The sequence below is a fragment of the Pholcus phalangioides genome, unplaced genomic scaffold, assembly GCF_987345545.1.
Source record: "Pholcus phalangioides strain wild (caught in Gottingen) unplaced genomic scaffold, Ppha-v1.0 ptg000006l_1, whole genome shotgun sequence".
NCBI classification, from domain to species: Eukaryota; Metazoa; Arthropoda; class Arachnida; order Araneae; family Pholcidae; genus Pholcus; species Pholcus phalangioides.
In genome coordinates, this window is record NW_028301599.1 from 812,745 (window position 1) to 834,104 (window position 21,360).

Genomic DNA, 21,360 nt, shown 5'->3' on the forward strand with positions numbered 1-21,360 from the left:
TTCGACCTGTTCCACATGGTGTGCCTACTCCGGAAACACTAAAAGAGTATCACTTGATGTAGGAACAAGTGATGCCAACGATTGCCCTTCAAATGATTCAGATTTTTGCCGGTAATGAACACGTGCTTAGAGATTGCATCAAGGCATTGCTGCCATTGAAAAAAAAAAATATGAAAGGAAATGGAGCCCAGCAATGTTAGGCGACTGCTGCTTAATAATCAAGAGAGATGCTCCAGAAATAAAATACATATGACACAGGCTGAAAAAAAAGCACCCAACTTGAAATCGCAATAAATATAGTTATTGTACTTTGGCCCATGCAATGATAGTTTGTCAAAAATTTCCAAAAAATGTGTGAGAGGTTTTTTGCAAACGACGCCTTATAACGAACCATATTGTGTGTATTTCATTAATGTTACTGTCCCACATATATCTCTAATTTGAATACTACTTTACCACACACCAACTCTGGTGTCGTACAGAAATTTACTCCCGATGCAGTTGGGCTGGAAATAAAGGTACCATCTATATGTGGTCGCCTCGAGTTCACACATTGAGGGGTAAATACCTTGTTATTTATGTTTTTCCAGAATTGAACCTACGGACCGCACAGGAACCTTCATTGGTGGGAGATGAGCTTCTTACCCCTTCACCACCAGAATTGTATTTCTTTCCTTAGAAGAAAAAAAAAATTGCCAATCCACACACCACCGTGGTGGCGAAGGAAGCAGAATAATACCAGAGCTAATGATTTAGCGATTTGGTAGTATTATGTTCCCTTATGGTCAAAAAAATAAAAATGAAATTATTTGAATGTATTTACAAAGACTTAATGAAAATTTTTTAAACAGTGTTATCGATGTAATTGAAAGAAATACAATTCTAAGGAAAAAAGTTTGTCGTTGGAAACTAAAGCATCCCTCTACGAGTACCATATTAACGATCTAAAATAAAACAGGGACAATATTCGTACAAGACTCTCCTCAAACGTTTAATTAAATTTCGAGGCGTTCAAAAATTATCGATTCTTTTTTTAAAGAGAATAATTTTTTTTTCTCTTTATTCGCAAGTTCAATTTATACAAATATTATTTAGACGTTTAAGGCACAACTGCCCTCCTTCTAATGATGAATTACGTCAAAATTGTTTTGATTTGTTAATTCAGAGCAGTTTTATTCTAGAATCCAAAAATGTTTCATTTTCATCGCTGCAGTAACTAGAAGCGAAGTTATTGCCAATTAAAATAAAACGACTTTAATGATCACAGTTTGAAAATAAAATCCTTGAATGCATTTTCTAAAGTTTTTATTTTTGCATTTTTACTTCACGGAAAACGATTACCTCGACAGTTTTTCAAACCATCTCTATAAAACTTTCTCACCGTATTTTGAACAGTTATGACTGTGCAATGAAATAAAAAAACTAACAAATATGTTCAAAACTCTTTGATTTACATGATTTTGAATTGAGAATACCAAGTATTTTTAATGAGGAAAAATGTGTATTTTTTTCATGTATATAATCTTATCTCCAAAGTTTTCATACTATCCTGAAACTTTTAGTTCATTGCACAGAACAAATCCATAGCAATGATGTGTGTGAAGAACATGTCGATACAATCACTGATTTTTAGTGTACGATGATCTAGCAGAAGTACTGAAAATATGTCAATTTTACATATATAATTGGTAATATAAATTTTCTTTGCCAAAATATTCATATATAAAATTACATTTGTTTTCTTAATTTTATACCATATCCAAACCAAAACCATGTGTGTTTTATCCAGAATGCCCTTTTTCTTTTAAAGAAAAAGTACCCCGACGGAAGACAGTCGCCTTAAATAAGTAGGCCTACGTAGTACGTACGTTGAGTAATTAGGCATTATAATAATATTCATTCTTGCTAATTTCTTCATGTCCAGTAGTTTGACATTTTCCTACTACTACGATACGTATTCGTAAATAACACTCTATTGTTATAAAAAATATTTTTTTTAATTCCCGAAATCAAAATTTTCGATAAGTCAAATTAATGGTAACTCAAAGATTTTTGTCGGCCGCTGCACATTCGTGTTACCAAGATTTGACAGTAATTTGACCCGAACCTTTCTTCAGTCTCTTCTGTGTCCGAAAAGTTCGTAAAGCTATTCGTGGTTGAGGTAAAGCAACTTCATCAACAATGCTTTATCCACCAATGTCAACATCACAATGACAACCTTATGTAAGCGCCAGTATCAGGAAAATTCAGAAATCAGCCGTTAATCGTATACCCTGCATTTTACAGGACTCTTATTTGCATATTCCCAGTGATTTGCTTTCATGCAGTGCCCTCTATCAACAAAAACCTAAACTAATATTTCGTCTGTACTAAAAAAAAATAACTTTCTCGCAAACCGCATTCAAATATACCAATTCCTTCCATTTTTATGAATTTTCAAACTATTTACGAATTTATGGGACACCCTGTACATCCAACTTAGTTCATCGTACCCATTACACAAATTGATCCTTCTTAAAGTATTCGACAAGAACACTTTTACAGTAATACTTAAATAATATTATTCATATGAATGGTGCTCAAGATAAACTTCACGGAGATAACATCAAACAATGTTACAAAGTAAAAATTATGTTGAAATATTCAACAGTAATTTTGGTGTAGAAAAAAGAACGTTCGTAATTGAAAATTTCATTGTAAAAATTCTTCCTGCCTCTCGAACAAATATTCCAAAATTCACAGACACGTAATATGATGTCATTTCAACGGAACAAAACGCACTTCATACACTTTTTTGTCTATACAATCGTCTCTAGAGATTCCCGGCGATAGCGTAATCTTGAAACTCTGCAGAATACTCGTTATGTAGATGAACACCTCCATTCTAGCCAATAGCTCTCCTATGCATGATCTCTTGCCTGAAGAAGAGACATGGTGGAAACATCGATGTAAGAACTGAACGCACAAAGTATGCATTCAAATAAGTTGATTTTCTGATTGTTTATGACAAAATATCGTAATCAATATGTAAAAATATTGAAGGAGTAATGTTCTGAATCATAAAAAGATGTGTAGCCACATCGCAATCATTACTAATTGATGAGAGATTCGTGTAAAGAAATTAACGTTACCAATTCCGAAAGAAATCACCGAATCCAGCAGCTTTTTTCCTTTCTCACCCAGAAATCTCCTAGGGTTGCATACTTCCGGATTTTCAAAAACACTTTCGTCGTAATGTACAGAGTAGATATTACTCAGAATAATCGTATCTTTAGGGATGATGTAACCGTGAAATTCTGTGGTTTCTGTATAGAAAGAACGGAAGAAAGCTGTAAATCAATAGATACGTACTGGTTTTCCAATTAAGAAAAATTTGCGTTTTTCTGATAATCAAGTACAGTCAAACTTGATTATAATTAACTCGGTTGCAACGGCACCTCGGCTATAACGCTGATAACATTGTCTAAAAAAAAATTTTTTTTTTCCATGTACCCAAGGAAATTTTAATTATTTTAGGGTATATTGGAGCTGCCGATTTTAGAACTGGTGTTGGCTTTGACGAATTGGCTCTAGTTTTTGAGATAATGCATACTCCCAACAGTTACTAATTTTTGCGCCAAATTTTTACTTTAATTTTTTATTCTTATCCTATTTTATGCGCTATATTATTACATTTATATCATCACCGAACATCAGTGATCTGTATGCATTGATTTTAAATTTATTATTGATTTATATCTCGCACAGTTTCAATGTAATTAGTATGCTGCCTATGTATTACTATTGAAATTTAGATTTCACTTTATCGTGGAAACTAGAAGCAGTCTGACAAAACCAATGCCAGATTCGGAATAAGCGCTCCAATATCACCCTAAAATCACTGGCAAATCTTTCAGAACAACATCAGTGCTGCGCATTGTAATTGGTGGTCTGGGTCATTCCCCTTGGAGAATAATGTTAATAAACCTTGCTTCACAGATAGTCTGTGAAGACGCAACGACACCGAATATAAAGCACATTTTTTTCTTCGAGTTGGCCATCATTCTTATGGCGTTTTCCCTAGAAACTCGTAGAATTATAGCCCATCACGTTGACGCAATATTTGTCTGTTGGCGGTGCCTAAAATTAAAAAAAAAAAAAAAAGTTTATTAAATGTTTGACGGCTTCAACTGGTTCGTAGACATAATCCGTATACGGGGCATATTTCCGTACTTTTCAGTAATATTTCCCTTCTACATTCTCTTATTTTAAACAAAAATGTTCGTTTTTTTCCCCCCATCATAGCGCTTTCTTTAGTTCATAATCTTTACTAGAATAAGGGGTGAAAATAATTTGGAGGTTACACAAAATACAATTTACAAATTGTTTTTTATAATGAATATGACTATAGATATCTCACATATTTGTCGCCAGGGATGTTTATAAGCGATATTTGGAAATTGTTCCGACAATTGACAGCATTTTTTGGTGAGAATCGATGATACTCCGTATTTATGATCCCAATTTCCTGTATTTTTATCGATCAAATAGGATTACCCTAATCATAATCAAAAAAAACAACTCCATACACAGTATTCACACAGTCTCTGCACTTTTAAAAAGAAAAAAGTCTTGAAAACGCCAACCTCGGTTGCAACAGCACCTTGGTTATAACGACAAAATTTCCGGTAATCTTCGATGTCGTTATAACCAAGTTTGACTGCAATACAATAAAAACTTGCTGATTCGAACTGTTTTGGACTGGCAATTGTTTGGATCAACTAAAAATTTAGATTACCGGGATGACTTTATCGAGTATTCAACGATAGTGAGTATCTATCTCTACCTGAACTAAACTGCGAATGACAAAAATGAAAAAAATATATATATATTCAGCAATACCCATGATGTCCATGACGCCCATACCATTTGTGAGATAGGCTCTTCCTCGTACATTTTGTGAGCTTTTAGGATTAGCAGGTGCTCTAATGCAGTGGTTCTCAGTCCCAGCCTGGGGTCATATGCTCCCCCCCCCCCCTGCGGTCCTGGGATAATCTAAGGAGGCCACGGGTGAAAATCAGACGAATGGGGAGCCATGAAGAATTAAAGCTTTCAAGTGATACATGGTGGGAAAAAAAATACGAATACTTTCAGAGTTCAGCAGAGCTGTCCATAGAACCAGGACCATATTGACCCACCGGCCAATGTGGGCATGACCCGGGGTTTTATATCCATAGGGGACCTACACGATGAGATCTGGTATTATAATTTTGAAAGATTTGGTAAATATGTAAGCAAAGTATGGGGGCTTCAGAATATCACATAGTCCAAGAACACACTACGTTGAAACGGCCATGCATAGCCCCCCCCCCCACCTCCACACACACACACAAAAGAACTGCAAGAGGTCACTTAACTCTAGCCCAGGGCAGGTGCGGACCCAGGGTGATGTACGGATATGTTTGATTTATTGTGAATGTTCGTTGGATCTCATCGTCCTGCATTTTGCGCAGACCTATTTTTTTCATATAATTCGGCTCTTGGGATGGATGATCACCCCCCCCCCCCCATCTCCTGGATCTGGCCCCAGGGTTCCAGAGATCGATCATCGATCTTATTTTTTAAAAAAAATTTCATTATAAATTTAGTTTTGATTAAATTCAATTCGATATGTAAACGGGGGGGGGGGGGTCTCTCTCTCTTGGATAAGGGCAGGAAGGGCCTAGATAAAACACGGGGGCGGCAAGAGGAGAAAATATAGACAAAGGGGCTATTAACTGAACAAAAGTTGAGAAACAATGGTATATATAATAGCGTACAGTCCAGCCCTTCTTGTGTCGAAGAATAAATTTATGTATTGCTGGTTATATTGAAGGTCTCGCTCTTGGATAAGAGTAGGGGACTCTGGACAAGACAAGGGATCCGCGGGAAGAAAATATGGTCCAAAGGGGACCATGGGCTTAAAAAGGTTGAGAAACAACCTCTTCTCCAATGCTCTGTTCGTACGCTATTTCACATTCGCTTTAATTAAAGTTATTCAAGAACTTTTTTATCTATTATGTCGCCAGACCCGATACCTACCCGTGCATTTGTGAGGGACGGAAAGTGGTAAAACGGGACTCAATCGGTGTAGTTCCACGATGGTAGCTTGAGTGAAGGGAAGGTTGTTTCGATCCTTCCACGAGGGCAACCTCTGGTTCCCGACTACTCTGTCCAATTCTTCCCTGACGGCATCTTGGATGTCTTCGTTCAATGCGAGGACTTGAACAAAGTTATTCAGAGCACCACTCAAAGTCATCATGCCATCTAAATAGATATTGATCAGAATAGACCGCAACTTGTCAACTGAAAAAAAAGAGAAAAAGAAAATAGAACTCGCATTAGATGAATTGTTTTAATGCAGTAGAATTTTTCCCCGTTAGCGGACACCTTCCATTATTGGGCATTTATGGAGCAAAGTTTTTCAAGCCCTGGAGCTTCAGTGTAATCCGATATAAAGTGTGTTCCATAAATTTGTATGTCATAAAAATTGAAGGAATTAGTATATTGTAATGTGTGCGGTTTGCGGAAAAGTTATTCTCATTAAAGGAGATTTATTTTGGGGTACAAAAAGGGAATTCAGTTCAAATTTTTGTCCATAGAGGGCGCTACACGAAATCAAACGAGGAGGAAATGATCCGAACCTTTCTTCCATCTCCTCTGTGTCCGGAACATTCGTAAAGCTATTTGTGGCTGAGTTAAAACAACTTCATCAATAGTAATTTACCTACCAATGCCAATATCACCATGAAAATCTTATGTAAGCGCCAGCAACAAGAAAACAAGAAAATTCAGAAATGGCTGTAATTGTACACGGTGCATTTGATATGACTCAGGATTGATATGATCCGAAATGGTTTGCATATTTACAGCGATTTGCTTTCGAGCAGCGCCCTCTACCAACAAAAAAATTTGAACTAATTTTCTTTCGGTATCAAAAAAAAAAAAAACCACCTTCGTGAGTAAAACTTTTTTGGAAACAGCATTTTCAAATACCGATTCTTCCAATTTTTTTAAAGTTTTAAAAGTATTTTCGAATCTATGGGACACACACACACCTTGTGTGTTAGCGGACGAAACTTTCGGTCCCTTGGGTGTCCGCTATTGAGAGGTGCCACTGTAGTTTGAGTATGAATATATGCATTCAAAAATGAATTCGAATTGATCCGGGGTGTTGGCAGTGAATCGTACTTATTGCGGGAAGAAAGTTTTGGGAATCTCTCGCGTTTTTCGCACACACATTGATTCAATGCTTAATTATTTAGCAATAACTCCGTAAAAATTCACGAAAAACTCACTGACTTTTCAGTGCTTTGCAATCCTCGCCTTTCTTCATCTTTTCGAACATCACTTCTAGAAACCTATCCGTAAAATCTCGGATGTTGTTCCCATCGAATGTTTTTATGTGATAGTCAACGGCTTTTTCTGATTCTGAATACCAAGCCTGTTTAGTCCGGACGTAGCTGTCATAGTTCTTTGAAAATCTGAACCCGAAGTACCTGTTGGAAAAAATAGATACAAATATCGAGAAATAATAAAAACCGTACGGAGATATACAGAGACGTTCTTACAGGGAGGTTAAAGGGGCTATAGAAAAAAATAATTTAATCCTTTTAGACAAGAGCATTCATTTTTTAGAATTTTCAAAATGTTTTTTTGCATGTTTGATACTCGAAAAATGTATTAAAAACAAAAATGTCAGCAAAACTTTATTTTTGAGTATTTTTAGAATTTCCAATTTTCTGGGGAAGAAATAATTCCCTTCGTTCAATTTTTTCAGCCATTATGATGTGGGTTATATATTAATCTTCACATAGTTTTTTTTCCAGAATTTTATTGATATATTTTATGCAATGTAAATCACACTTTTCTCGGAGGCACTTTCTCCTGGAAGCCATCTTAAAAACCGATGAAAGCCCCCGAAATTCATCTTCATTATATTTCCAATTCAAAACTTGCTCAATCTTTTAAGACAGAGCTTAACTCCCTGAGGTAAAGAAATGAAAAATTCCACAGTGAGAAAAGCAACCCACACATTTATGGTACCAGAGTCTGAAAGGACTAACACAGAGAGAGCTGCGTCATGAGGTGAATTTTCGTGCCAATCATCAGAATTGCTGTAACTGAGGCCCACCCCTGAATTTTTTCCAGATGTACCTCCAATTCTCTTTCTGGAGGTTTTTGAATAATTTCAAATAAAATGAAAGATTCAGCTGATTGCATTGAAAAAAAAAATGGAGCCAATGTTTTTTCAAGCACACCTTATCTATGTGTCTCTAACTAAAACTCATCACAATATCAAACTGGACAGTCTTGACATTTTAGGAGCGTATCTTTTCCATCAGACACAGAAGTGAGCTAACCATAGCACAAATGGATGGGTGACACCCAGGAACTCGACTTGGTTGTATCTACACCAGTTTTAGAGGACTAAAAGTGGTGTTTGTATATATAGTTATAAGTGCATATTGTAAAATAGAAAGATCTTCAGCAAGGGCATAGCCAGAAATTTCGTTCGGGGGGAGGGACCACTTTCATTTCGGGGGGGGGGGGACCAAAGTGATAGAACAATAGCTTTGGCCATCTTTTTCCCTTTTTCCGGTTATTTTATAACATTTCGGGGGAGGGACCAGACCCCCTACCCCCAAGGCCTACTTCCTCGCTATGCCCTTAATCTTCAGTATTTCCTGTAAATTCTCGTTTATTGAAATTTGCCGCTCATTTCAGCCTTCGGTAAGTTTTCGCCTTTTTGTTATAACGTTCCTTGGTATTCTAAAAGGGTTCCTTGGTTGTTAAATTTTGGGCAGTACCTGGAACAAATTCAACGATTTTCCATAGAAAACACGTTTCGGCTAACGAAGATTAATTCGATATCTAACGATAATTCGTTCCGGAACAAATCCTCTTCGCTAGCCGAGGTATCAATGTACTCAAATGAAAAGCTTTGACACTAGTAAGTAATGTGTTATACTCACTTATACAAAAACCCAGACAACAACAGTCTTGGGCTATCGAACTCGGTGACGAATGAAAAAGCGTCTCTTTGGACTCGAATGAAGTCCTTGTCCATTTCGTCGTCATACTCGAGGCTCATGAAAATCTTTCCCGCGACGTTCATAGCAGCTATCGTGAATACATCCATCGCCAGAATTGGCTTCTCTTGTCGTTCGCGGAGTCTCTTCAGCATCTTATACGTCATTTCGTGGATGTAAGGCTCGAGCTCAAGCTTACCGAATCCGAACTGTTTGACATTTTGCAAGAAAAACCTCCTGTCTTCTCGCCATTCCTCTCCTTCGATTTGCGCGATTCCTGTGAATAGAAAGCATTAATTAATTCCATATGCGTTTGGGAGCTTCACTGCATTGAATTCGTCACTCATTGGCATCCTTCTGTTAAGAAAATTATTACAGAGCGCATCGCTTAATACTCGAGGTTTCTGATAACAACAATTGACTGATAATTATATCCGAAAAAATTTCGGTTGTAGGTAAGATGATCGTGTGTCCCGTTTGAACGAATGAGACGTATGAAGACGGGGCAGCTATGAAACTGGAACTTTGAACAACTATAAACGGGACGTATAAAACGGGAGCTACGTCCAAGGGCACAAATCGCACCCCGGCACGTCAGTTTGCCGATTTACCTTGATTTTGATTTTAATCCGTTCAAATTTATGGGACGCTGTCTATGCCATACCTGTGAGAAAATTAAATTGAAGGACATGAGTTCATCCACGTTCCCAGAGGAGTGTTTGAAAGTGGGTAAGTGCTTTCATGTGACGTGGGCCCCTCTTAAAGGGTGAGGCTGACAGGGCTGTAGCCCTGAACAATTATCAATATTGTTCTTTCATGCTTTAAATTAAATATACTGAAAGGAAAGGAGGACATGAATAACGATAACACCGCTGCAGGGAATTCACATTTGGCAGCCCAACCTCAAGCACTACCAAGTAATAATCAATTGCAAATAAAAAATTTCCATGTTGAACAGAACAGAATTTAATTTATTTCGTCGTTTCCCAGCCCAATGAGGCTGTCTGACGACTTACAAATAGCCTTTCTGAGCGGTTATGAAGAAGAAAGACAAGTTTGTGCAAGTATGTGTAAAGCATGAGTGTGTGTTTATGTAGAACATAGTTTCCCAGCCTTTTTTGTCCCATCTCGCCCCCTTCTTCAGAAATTTTTTCTCCCATCGCTCCCCAACGCAATCTAACCCATAGGACCCTATGTTATACCCGTAGCTTCTACCGCCACCCAGGGAGCGTTAGCTCCCACGTTGGGAATCACTGGTGCAGAGTAAACAAAAATCAAGTCCAACGTCATGTCCAAATCGCAAATGCAGTACGAGTTCCAAAAGATCACAATAAGGAAAAAATTACATGCAACACATATAAGATATAGAGATAACACATAAGGATACAAGAATGAGTACTATGTACCAGTGGCGAAGTAGATTAAGTGGGATATAGAAGGGTGACTTATACAGAACAAAATAGGAATAGAAATGAACTATATATATATATATATATATATATATATATTCATTTTCGTATATATATTCATTTTTTTCGCATATTTTAAATTTATTCCTTCTTTTTATTCCTTTTTCTCTTCTCTTTTTCTCAAAAATTCTTTATAACAGAAACACCCTGCGCAACAGTTATTTTGGTGCCAGGGTTTTTTTAACTGATTTTATGTGTATTTCATGCGCTGAAAACGAATATGACATTAATTTCGCCCATCAGCTCTGGTTTGTGAGTTATGAAAATAGCGTCATTCTCATTAATACATTAAGTGCTTTTGCTTTTATGTGCTGGCGAACTCGTTCACTTTGTTCCTCACTAGCATCACCTAGATTTTCGGGGAAACGGTCGAAGTGGTTGTGCAAGTAATAAACTATTTATGCTCATATTACAACCAAGTTCTCTCAAGTTGTTGAGTATGCTGCTAATTAGTTCAGCATGGTTTTCAGCCTTGTGGTTGCCAAGAAATTTCTTGACAACAAAGACAAATGAGATCCACTCTGTCCCATTCATGGAATCTACGAAATGAGGATCATTTATGATCTGATCTGATTTGAGGACCATCAAAAATTCCAGCTTTAAGTTCTTCTGTACTTATTCCATGCATTTTCTGTCCTATGAATGCAAAGTAAGGGCTGTCCTGTGATCAAGAGCTTTCATGAACTGTTCCATTAACCCTAGCTTTATATACAACGGAAGAGAGATGATTATGCCTCGTCTGGATAAGAGTTCACAAACGACATTTTTTTCTCCAACAACCATGTTCTCTCTCGTAGGACATTCTTTTCCTATCCAGTGGTATTTTTAGGCTCCGCTATCCCATAAGCACACAAAGCAGTAATATTTCGTGTAGCCCCCTTGCTGACCAAGGAGAAAGTTAATCATTCTCAAGTTCACACAAATTACTCATTGATGATAGTGAAACTATCTTCTTTATATGACCAAAGTGACAGTATCGTATTCCTCTTTCATTTTTGTTGAGTGAGCAATGGGTATTGACCCCATTTAGACCCCTTCTCTTCCCATTAGTCCACTGTCGTAGATGCTATATACTCACTGGGTATAGAGTCCAAACTTTATCTTAATCACCACTCCTAACGCCAAAATACCCAAGGTTAGCTCTTTTAGCAAAATCAGAAAAAGGGTTTTACTGTTTTCCTTTAGGGTATGCTCACCACGTATGTAGCAAAATACATCAGGATGATCATTACAACTTCTTCAACTGCATGTTTTTTATTCAGCCCTCAAAACAAAGAACTTTATCAGTTACGTAGTTGCGCGCTCGCGATTTGCAGAATAAAAATCCTAGAACAGATTAAAAAACACTTAAAACTTTATTTAGATCCAGATTGTTCCACGACCACGCTTTTCAAAAGAAGCCGGACAACAGCACACCCCAAATATAGTCAAAATTAGTTTAAAAATTCCAGGCACCAACTGATTTTTGTATATATATATAACGCTCTGTGTAATAGAATACATAACTTTCTTTAAAAGATCAGTAGAGCGTCTAGTCAGTATGCAATACCCTTTTTGGTCTACGGTATATAGTCCTCGGCAATGGGCCGTAATTCACTATCTCATTGAGATGGCCATATTTGGAGTTCTGTAGTTTGTCGTAGTGGGTTGTAGATAGCTCCTTGATGAAGTTTAGTATTAGGGATGTACCTAGGTCTTTCTTGCTGTCAGCTCCACCTATAAATTTAGGTGCCCACACAAGAGACCTTAGGATCTTGTTTTGCTGAGATTGTAGCTTTTGCATGTTGCTATGACTTGCGTAGGCCCAGCCCGGGGCTGCATATACCATAATCGGTCGAAGTATAGATTTTTATAGCATGGCTTTATTCTTTAGAGACGAGATCCAGGAAATGTCATTTTGGAGGGCATGCCCAGGGCTCGGGTGGCCTTGTTCCTGACATAGTCGATCTGCAGACCAAAAGTCATTGTTCGGTCCAGAATACAGACTAGGTATTTCACTTTTCTTATTGGTTCCACGGCCACGCCACCGATGTCGATGGGAGAGTTTCCTGGTTCCGTTTTCCTCGTGAACCAAATAAATTAAAACTTGTGGTTCAGTTCAATGGCGTTGATGCCACACCAATACTCAATGTCCTCTACGATTCTTTGAAGATTTTCACGGCATTTTTCAGCCTTCCTTTGACTGAGGAGTATGACTGCATCGTTCGCCAAAAGTGCTGTGATTCCTAGCAGAGGAGCAGGAACAGAACCGCAACTAGATATTTCGTCATCCGAAGCAAGCCGGCATTTTGACGCTCCTTGTAATGTTGAAGAAGCACTTAAAGGTTGAATTCAGCGCCCGGGGCACCAGACCTGCCTGCTCCCCCCAATTGCGGCCCTAAGCAGGAATGTCATTAATATAAAGTAAGAAGAGGCGGGACTAAGCAGGACCTTTGTGGAACTGAAGCTCACACTGGGTGCACGTTAGATAATGTTTCCCCATTTTTGTCTCTGAAAGTTCTTCCTGAAAGATGGATGCGGAAAAATGATATAAAATGCTCCAGGAAGCCCATGTCGATAAGTTTGACAAGTAGTGTATCATGTTTAGTCTCGTCGACGCCTTACTTATGTAAAGACATGCTGCACAGACGTAATCATTGTAGTTAAACGAGCCAATTATGAATTCCGTCACTCTGTGCAGTTGGGTTACACAGGAGAGCCCTCTGAGAAAGCCATGTTGCTCAGGTCGGATAATTTTATGTTGATTGAGATAGTTTTATCAAGTCGAGTTATATATACATATACTCTCAATTAATTTTTTTGGAGATACTAGAGAGAAGGCTGATGGGCCTAAAATTATTTGCAATGAGAAGAACAGTACCCATTTTATGAATTGATTTCTGGAGGCACGGGGCAGTGTCCTCGCCAAGTCGAGCAAAACTAGCACGGCCGTAACATCCTTTTCTGGAAGCAACTCAGGTACTTTTGAGACCTTAATATCTCCTTACTAGAGTTGTTCAGGTATTTGAAACTTGGCATATTCAAAAGGTTTCTACAAACTTAATTAAATTTATGAATTTCATATTTCTATTATCTGTTACTTCAAGAGAAATTCGAACTCAAAGTTTCGTTACTTTGACACTTACAGACTGACTGACGATCATCAAAAATCCTAGGCACTTCTAGCTGCCCTAGAAACATGAAATTTGACATGAAGGTAGTGTTTAGGATACAAAGCAAGGAAAAATGAAAAAATCCGGAAAATTTCTCTCAGGATAGGAAACACGGGAAAATTCGGGATATTACCAATATGTCGTCAAAAAAGCAATGCCAGATGATTGCAAGATTGCCACCTATAGGTGAAAAAAAGCTATCTATCTCTCTAAACCGTCTCACCTGGGGGCCAATTCCTGAAGTTAAGAGGCTACTTCAGTCTCTACTTCAGTGCCTCACGCCACAGTACGTGAAATAAGGAAGGCAGGGTCGTGTCTCCAGTGGTGTACATAGTAGCATGTTTGCCCGGTATGCAAGAGGGACTGTGTTTGAGTCCCGGCGGAGACGACTTTTCTTTCCGAGTTCACCTCAGCATAATATCCAGAAAATAAAATGTTTCCTTGATATAGGTGAAATTGTTCAAAATTTGTCGAAGACGGGAAAAATGGGTGCTTACGTACGTCGACAGCGGTGTTTTAGGATAAGTGCTGTGTGTTAACTTATAAATTCAGTGATAATTTTGGAAACAAAAATTGTATTTATTATAGCACTATTTTCATTGATATATTTTCCAAAAATCACCCATTTTCGATGGAAAAAAACTATCTAATTTTTTATTTCATGGACAAAAATGAATCTAAAAAAACATACAGGAAATTTTTTTGGGTGATATCATCTTTTGGAAGGGGATAAGAAGGGTAAAAACAATGAAAAGAAAATCAAACTGAATTCGGTCCGTAAAATGTTAAAATCTATGTACAGTATTCAGTACAGGGCACGACAAAAATATGAGATGAGCATACACAAATTTTTGTCACAGTTATCATAATACAGTGTGATTCAGAAAAGATAGGAAAAACTTTAAGAGGTTAAACTTAAAACTTTAAGTACACACCGATACAAACAATTGTCCTAAAAGAATGCATGGTCTGACATGGAACGCAAACGCACTAGCGAGTTTCGAAACAGCCACTCCGTGAACGTTAAAACAGCATTCCTGTTGAAATCAGGAGAAAAATAACACCATGCATGCAAATGTAACCTGGGGAAGAAGAAGAAACCGTATGCAAAACTGCGTCACAGTGAATAAAATGCGCTGACGTCGTCCTTGTGAATTTATTCCAGCGTGCAACCGTTCTAACAGTTGTAACGTACGGGATAATGGAACACTCTAGTACTACTGAAAAAGCAGAGATGCATTTCATTTACGGAGCTGCAAACGGAAGTACCATAGAGGCAGCACGAATGTACGGTGAGCGTTTTCCCCACAGGCGGTTGCCCAACCCGAAAACATTTTCGCGCTTGCATCGGCAACAGCGCGAAATGGGGTCCTTTCTTGCTTCCCGTTAGAATAACGCTGGAATAACTTCACAGGGCTGGCGTCCGCGCCTTTCATTCACTGTGCCACAGATTTGCATATGGTTTCTTCTTCCCTACGTTACATTTGCATGCACGATGTTCGTTTTCTTCCGATAAATTTCAACAGAAATGTCGTTTTAACGTTTGCGGAGCGGCAGTTTCGAAACGCGCTAGTGCGTCGGCGTTTCATGTTAGACCATGCATTTCTTGTAGACAATTGTTTGTATTGGTGTGTGCTATCATCTCTTCACGTTTTTCCCATCTTTTCTGAATCATCCTGTATAATAATAAGTTATGAATATTGTCTTTGTCAACGACTTAAATCATTAAAAATTGAACCGAGCTACGATGAAAGACGCCAGTGGCATATTTACAGGAAGGGGGAGGTCTTGGTGGGCTATAGCCCAGGGCGGAAAATTCAGCGGGGCGGCAAATTCTAGGAATGAGTGATTAGATTTGAGTGTCCAAGAAAATTAGTAAAACAGGAGAAGGGCGGCAAAATTTGTATAACCTTCAACAAATCCGCATCTGCCCAGACAGCTAGGGACTAGATCAGTGAGCGACCAAAAAAGTGACCTAGAGAGTTTGCAAGCATGTGATTGAGCAAAAGAATGATTTGGAGCTTGAGCAAGCACGTGAGTGAGCGAAAGAATGACTTGGCGCTTGAGCAAGCATGTGAATGACTGAAAGAGTGAAGAACCAGGTCAGAAAGTAACCTAGAGCGTGTGCAAGCATGTGAATGACCAAAAGAGTGACCTAAAACAGTGGTTCTCAAACTTTGGAAGCCCGCTGCCCAGTAAATGTCTTTTCTGTAAGTGAAAGGCCTGGTCATACACACAACTGAAATTAATGGGAAAAATGCAACTGTGATCACTCACGACCCGGTGTGACTAGTGTTAGGGCCCGGTTCTGGCCGCGGCCCGACGGTTGAGAAACATTGTCCAATCTGAAAGCATTTGAAAGACCAAAAGAGTGACCTAGAGAGTGTGAAAGTACGTGAATGTCCAAAAAAAATGATATAAAGCATGTGTAAAATTGTAAATGATCAAAAAAATGACCCATAATGCAAGGAACCATGTCAGTAAGCAATCAAAAGAGTGACCTAGAGCGTGAGTAAGTATGTGAGCGACCAAAACAGTGTGCAAGCATGTGAATGACTAAGAGAGTCTGTTCAAGCATGGGAGTAACCAAAAGAGTGACTTAGAGTCACATGTCTACTTGCAGGAGTGGAGGGGGGAAGGCCAAGCGGGTTATTGGACAGGGTGGCGAATTCGAGGGAAGAGTAGTCAAGAAAATCAGACTAGAACGGGAGAAAAGTGGAAAAATTCAAGTAGAACATAGGCGGCAAAACCATAAATGCGCCTCTGGAAAAGCTTGAACACATTTGTAAAAATAAGGTAGGGAACTGAAAAACTACTCGAATATATCCATCAACATGCGGATACCATTACAACACTCGTGTACTTTACATTGCATGGTGAAGCAACGTACAATAAATATTTGTTACGAAATGAAATAGTCTTGGAAATTTACTACGTCACTTTGTTCATAAATATTTTTATTGCAATGAAAGATCAATCAATGTTGTGAATCATCTAAAAATATTTTATAAAATTTATGATAAAATTACTGCCATTGTTTTAGAAACAGTCAGAAAAAACAATTTTATCAATTTTTGATGAAATTTTTACACTAGCCTTATATAGATGGCGCCCTAACCAACAACAAAGATCACTATCATTGGACAGAACTGACACGTTGTTGATTGGTTCCAATCATATGTACAGTCATTATGACCTTAATTCTGTGGTGTTTGGTCAGAACATGATAACTCCAAAAAATGACTTTTTGAGCTAAAAGTACCACTCTATAGAAAAAAAATATACTCTTCTTCGCGTTTGGTATATTCATGATATCTCCAACAGTATCACAGCCTTCTCTATAGCAGTGATCTGAACCTGCTATCTGTCAACTTTTTGGATTAGATTTGGTCAGAACGTGACATGTGCACTTTTCATGTACTGACCAAGCCATTTTCTATATACAGTCGAATCCCGTTATAACGAACGATAAGAGAACGGAGAAGTTATTTCTTTAAAACGAAGTTTCGTTATAAAGGAATTCCAGGTCTTTGCGTTGTTCCTATGTAAACTTATGTGGGGGATTGGAAAAGTGTTATTAGGGGGGAAGGGACAACAATCGGTAAGTTATACAAGGATAACGTCACTCTCCGCTACCATACGAAGGTTCTATAACAACTGGCTGTTGCGAAGATATATTTTGGAAAGAGAGAAAATTCAACTGCCCCTGCGGGGAATTGAACCCACGTCCTTTCACTTTCCGGGTGAACGCCCTAAAGCTTAGGGCGTAGGGCGTCTAGGGCCCAGACTACAGAGGCACAGAATCTCTCAATCTTTCTTTGGAGCTCGTGTACACTGAAAGGGATCGTACATGGACGGCCGGACCAGACCCAGGCCAAGCTCACAACTGCTGACGCTGCCACCAGACGGCGACTTATACAAAGATGACGTCACTCTCCGCTACCATATGAAGGTTGTTTCTCCTGAGGTAAAAAAATTCACGTGTCTAAATACAATATTCGCAGAGATATTTACACTACTCCACCATACATGCACCTCGTCCATATTCCTCTGCGGAACTTCTAACGAATTTATACAAGGATGACGAATTGGTACATGTTGGAATGTGCGTGTACTGAAATCTGACGTGAAGTTGGTATCTGCGTAATGCTTGTTGTGTGTAGTGCTGCCATCAGCCACCAGTTTTTCTAACTATGAATAAAGTGTAATGATTTAATAATTCATCGTTGTAGGCCTGTTGCTCTCTGTGGCGAGACTTTTTAATGGGAAAATCAGCTCGCATTTGAGCCTCGAAGTTAGGAACCACAGGAAACCAACTTCAGACGACCACCACTGTGGCGTTCGAACACGGATCCTCGCGATGCGAGTCCGTCACTATAACCACTCGACCACCACAGCGGCAAACAGAGATATTGACAGTGGAAAGTTTGGAAAAAGCCGCATAAATCAGCGGCTCTCAACCTTTTTTTGCCTCGCGGATCCCTTTATAGTTTTAATTTCTATGGCGGAGCAGCACCACAGGCCTGAGCTTTTGACGTGAATACGTCTTTCAAATCAGCCAACGGTACTGGGAGCATGTTTCGCAAAATATTGCGTGATGAAATTCTTTGAACCCTCCTATCTCAGGAAGTACTCAACGCAAGTCAAAAGCAATGGTATCGTCAGATGCAAATTGCAAAGAATAATCATATGATATCACTCCGGTTTCAATATCTGTTCTCGTCTGGGCACTAGGCCTGTGGCCCTGTTTCGTAACAAATTGCTTTCCGCTATATCTCAAAAAGTACGCAACGAACGTCAAAAGCAATGGTATCGTCAGATGCACATAGCACGGAGCACCGGTTGAGAACCACTGGAATAAACTATCGAACAACGCTTCTTTCGTTGTTCTGATTTATGGATTTTTCTGTGGTTTCCCTCTTCGAGGCGCGAATGAGAGCCAATCTCCCCATTAAAACGTCTCGCTACAGAGAGCAACAGACCAACAAACGGTGCAAACATTCAATCATTACACTTCACTAACTTCACCTCTGAAATATAGGTGGCAAACACTCTGGAAAATCAGAAAAATATTCACTAAGACATTCGAATTCGAAAAACGGAGGAAATTTGGGGAAAAACAGCGTTAAATGCGGGTAAAACGGTTTTTCCGCATATAGAGCAATTTTTTGCCCCAAATTTCCTCCGTTTCTTCGAATTCAAATATCTCAGTGAATACTGCACTTAGAAACATGGAAGTTGTTTGTTGGCATCAGGAGACACAGGGCAACAACTTTCTAGTTGACCTACTGTCTAAGAACCATGATTAACGAAGCGAGAGAGAGAACCACTGCTTTTGACTAAGTAGAAGTACACAGAAATGGGGGGGGGGAAGACCCCTAGCTTTAAAATTTAAGAAGGCAAACAAAAACTAATGGCTCTACATAAAAAAAAAACATCTTTGCTATGAAACTATGAAGTTTCACAACGTGGGGTACCCCCAGAAAAATTATGGGGGACATCTAGATTTCAGATATGCTTTAATGGGACAGGGTCTAAAAAAAAGTTGGGTACCACTGATCTAGGATCAACGGCTCTCAGTAAAATGTCATACGCTTTATTTGCTGTGCGTCCTGTGTAATTACAGAATTTACAGAAACGCTGAAAAACATCATAATAAAGGAAATAATTTCAGGGTTAGTAAAAAAATAAGTTCAGAATTACAGAATTGAGAGTAATTTCAGAATTGTTAAAAGTAATTTCAAAGAAATGCTAAAAGTAATTTCAGAATTTTTAAAAGTAATTTCAGAATTTTTAAAAGTAATTTCAAAGAAATGCTAAAAGTAATTTCAGAATTGTTAAAAGTAATGCCAGTTCCCGAAAAAAATTAGGAATTTGTGAAAGAAATAATTTCATAATTAAATAAAATTTAAAATTAATGAAAAAAGAAATTTCAGAATTACTTGCAGAAATTTCGGAATTAATAAAAATATAATAAAAAAGAATTATCGGAACAAATTTCAGAAATTAATAAAATAAAAAATCGGAATCCGATGAGTGAAATTAATTCAAAATAAATTATATATTTAATGAAATAAATAATTTCAAAGTAAAAAAAAGTGTTCAATAATTTGGAGAACCCTGTTTAACAACGGGGAAATACCTAGGTATGAATTGGTGGCCCGTGGGCTCCATGGAAAATTTTAATGTGGCCAGCATTGTCTGAAAGGTTAAAGACCCCCCCTGAAGAAGAAGATTCAGAAAAGCATACCTTGCACGTCGTCGACGAAGTTCAATAAATTGAAATCCGTATCTCTGCCACTGAAAACATTTCCTCGTCCCAGAAATCCGTCTTTTATAAACTGTAACGAATTCAAATGGATATACGTCCGGCCGAAAATGGTAAAACTGTAGATATCTCCGTATTTCTTGGCTAATTTCCCGAGATATAAGTGGGGATATTCTGTTAGGAAAGGATAAATCCCTATGAAGGGTATGGAATAAGGTCCTGGTGGTAAACTCTTATACCTGGACGACAAATAATAAAACAGTAAAATCGAACACAGAACCAGTGACAAAAGTCCGACGTTCGAAATTACGTACGATAATCGTGAAACATGATCCAACAACATGATGATTATGTATTTTCTCTTCAGAACGGGAAAAAAATTTCATACGAAATCAGCGTCTTAATCATGCTTTGAAGCTCATTCAACTAAAGACAAGATTATACTGCCAGACAGATTCCACAGAACATCAGCGACGTGGAAACGACATGGACTTGTTACAGGTCGATTTCCAGAATGATTATCACGTGAGTTACTATGGATATCACTTAAAAAAAAGAAATTATTATCTACCTGCACCAACAACCCCTCCCCCAACCACATGCATATTTACACAATTTTCTTATCCTCAGATTTATCTACAATCATTTATTTGATTGCATTGTTTTCGAGGTTAAGAAATAAACAATTGCAATTTTTCTTCCTTCGGTCGCGTAATTTGCAGTTTTTTTATGTTAAAAGCCTACACAGTCTAACTCAGTTATAGCGACCTCGGTTTTAATGACACCTCGACTATAACGTCGATAATTGGTGGTCCGGACTGATTCGCATGAAGAATAATATTGATGAACCTTGCTTATAAGGTTTACCGGTTTATAAGACAACCATAAGTATGGGCGTTGTATAGTATTTTATCATGTAAATATATATTGATTATAATTTTTGTTAATTGCATTTTTAATTGGGTTGCTGCATTTTTTTTTTTTTTGGAAATATATGACATCCATATTTTTATGGGTATCTTTTTCTCAGCCACCTCGTTGGGCATTTTGCCTGTTGTGGCGTTGTATTTGTATTTGTATTTATATAACGGCGATGCAAAACCAACCAGCTCGGATATGACGACAAAGTTTTCGTCACTTGTTCCCGTTTCAATGTCGTTTTCCCAAGAAATTCTTAAGAACCGATCACATCCAGAGATTGTTTATATGTTGTTCTATATTTGCACCAAACATTGGAAAAATATATATATTTATTAAATGCGTAATGCACCGATTTTTTAATCGCTTGGTAACAATGGAGAAATTCATATAAATAGAGAAATGTTTTTCATTTTCAATTCAAGATATAACGAGTTTTTTAATTGGATGAGAGTTTTCATGACGGGCTTAAATATTTTTTTTATAAAAAAAAAACCCTTTGT

The 21,360-nt window shown here is 38.0% G+C and overlaps 1 protein-coding gene across 1 annotated transcript; it reads right to left on the reverse strand.

Annotated features, from left to right (window-relative positions):
- Nucleotides 1-1,289: 1,289 nt before the first annotated feature.
- Nucleotides 1,290-20,461, reverse strand: LOC149085641 (cytochrome P450 2F3-like). Its single transcript, XM_089232446.1, has 6 exons — nt 19,922-20,461; nt 8,994-9,327; nt 7,321-7,517; nt 6,061-6,324; nt 3,132-3,305; nt 1,290-2,918 (listed from the first exon to the last, which is right to left on the reverse strand). Exons 1-6 carry the CDS (start codon nt 20,280-20,282, stop codon nt 2,758-2,760), a joined length of 1,491 nt encoding a protein of 496 aa, XP_089088572.1. The 5' UTR covers nt 20,283-20,461; the 3' UTR covers nt 1,290-2,757.
- Between the last annotated feature and the right edge of the window lie 899 nt (nt 20,462-21,360).

Bases quoted from the DNA above. Each gene is read 5' to 3' on its own strand.
- LOC149085641 (XM_089232446.1), bottom strand. From the start codon at position 20,282: ATGTTGTTGGATCATGTTTCACGATTATCGTACGTAATTTCGAACGTC. The intron at 9,328-19,921 runs GTATGCTTTTCT...TTCTATTCACAG, and splicing joins CTTCGTCGACGACGTGCAAG to GAATCGCGCAAATCGAAGGA. The intron at 7,518-8,993 runs GTGAGTATAACA...TTTTTCCAACAG, and splicing joins TTGTCTGGGTTTTTGTATAA to GTACTTCGGGTTCAGATTTT.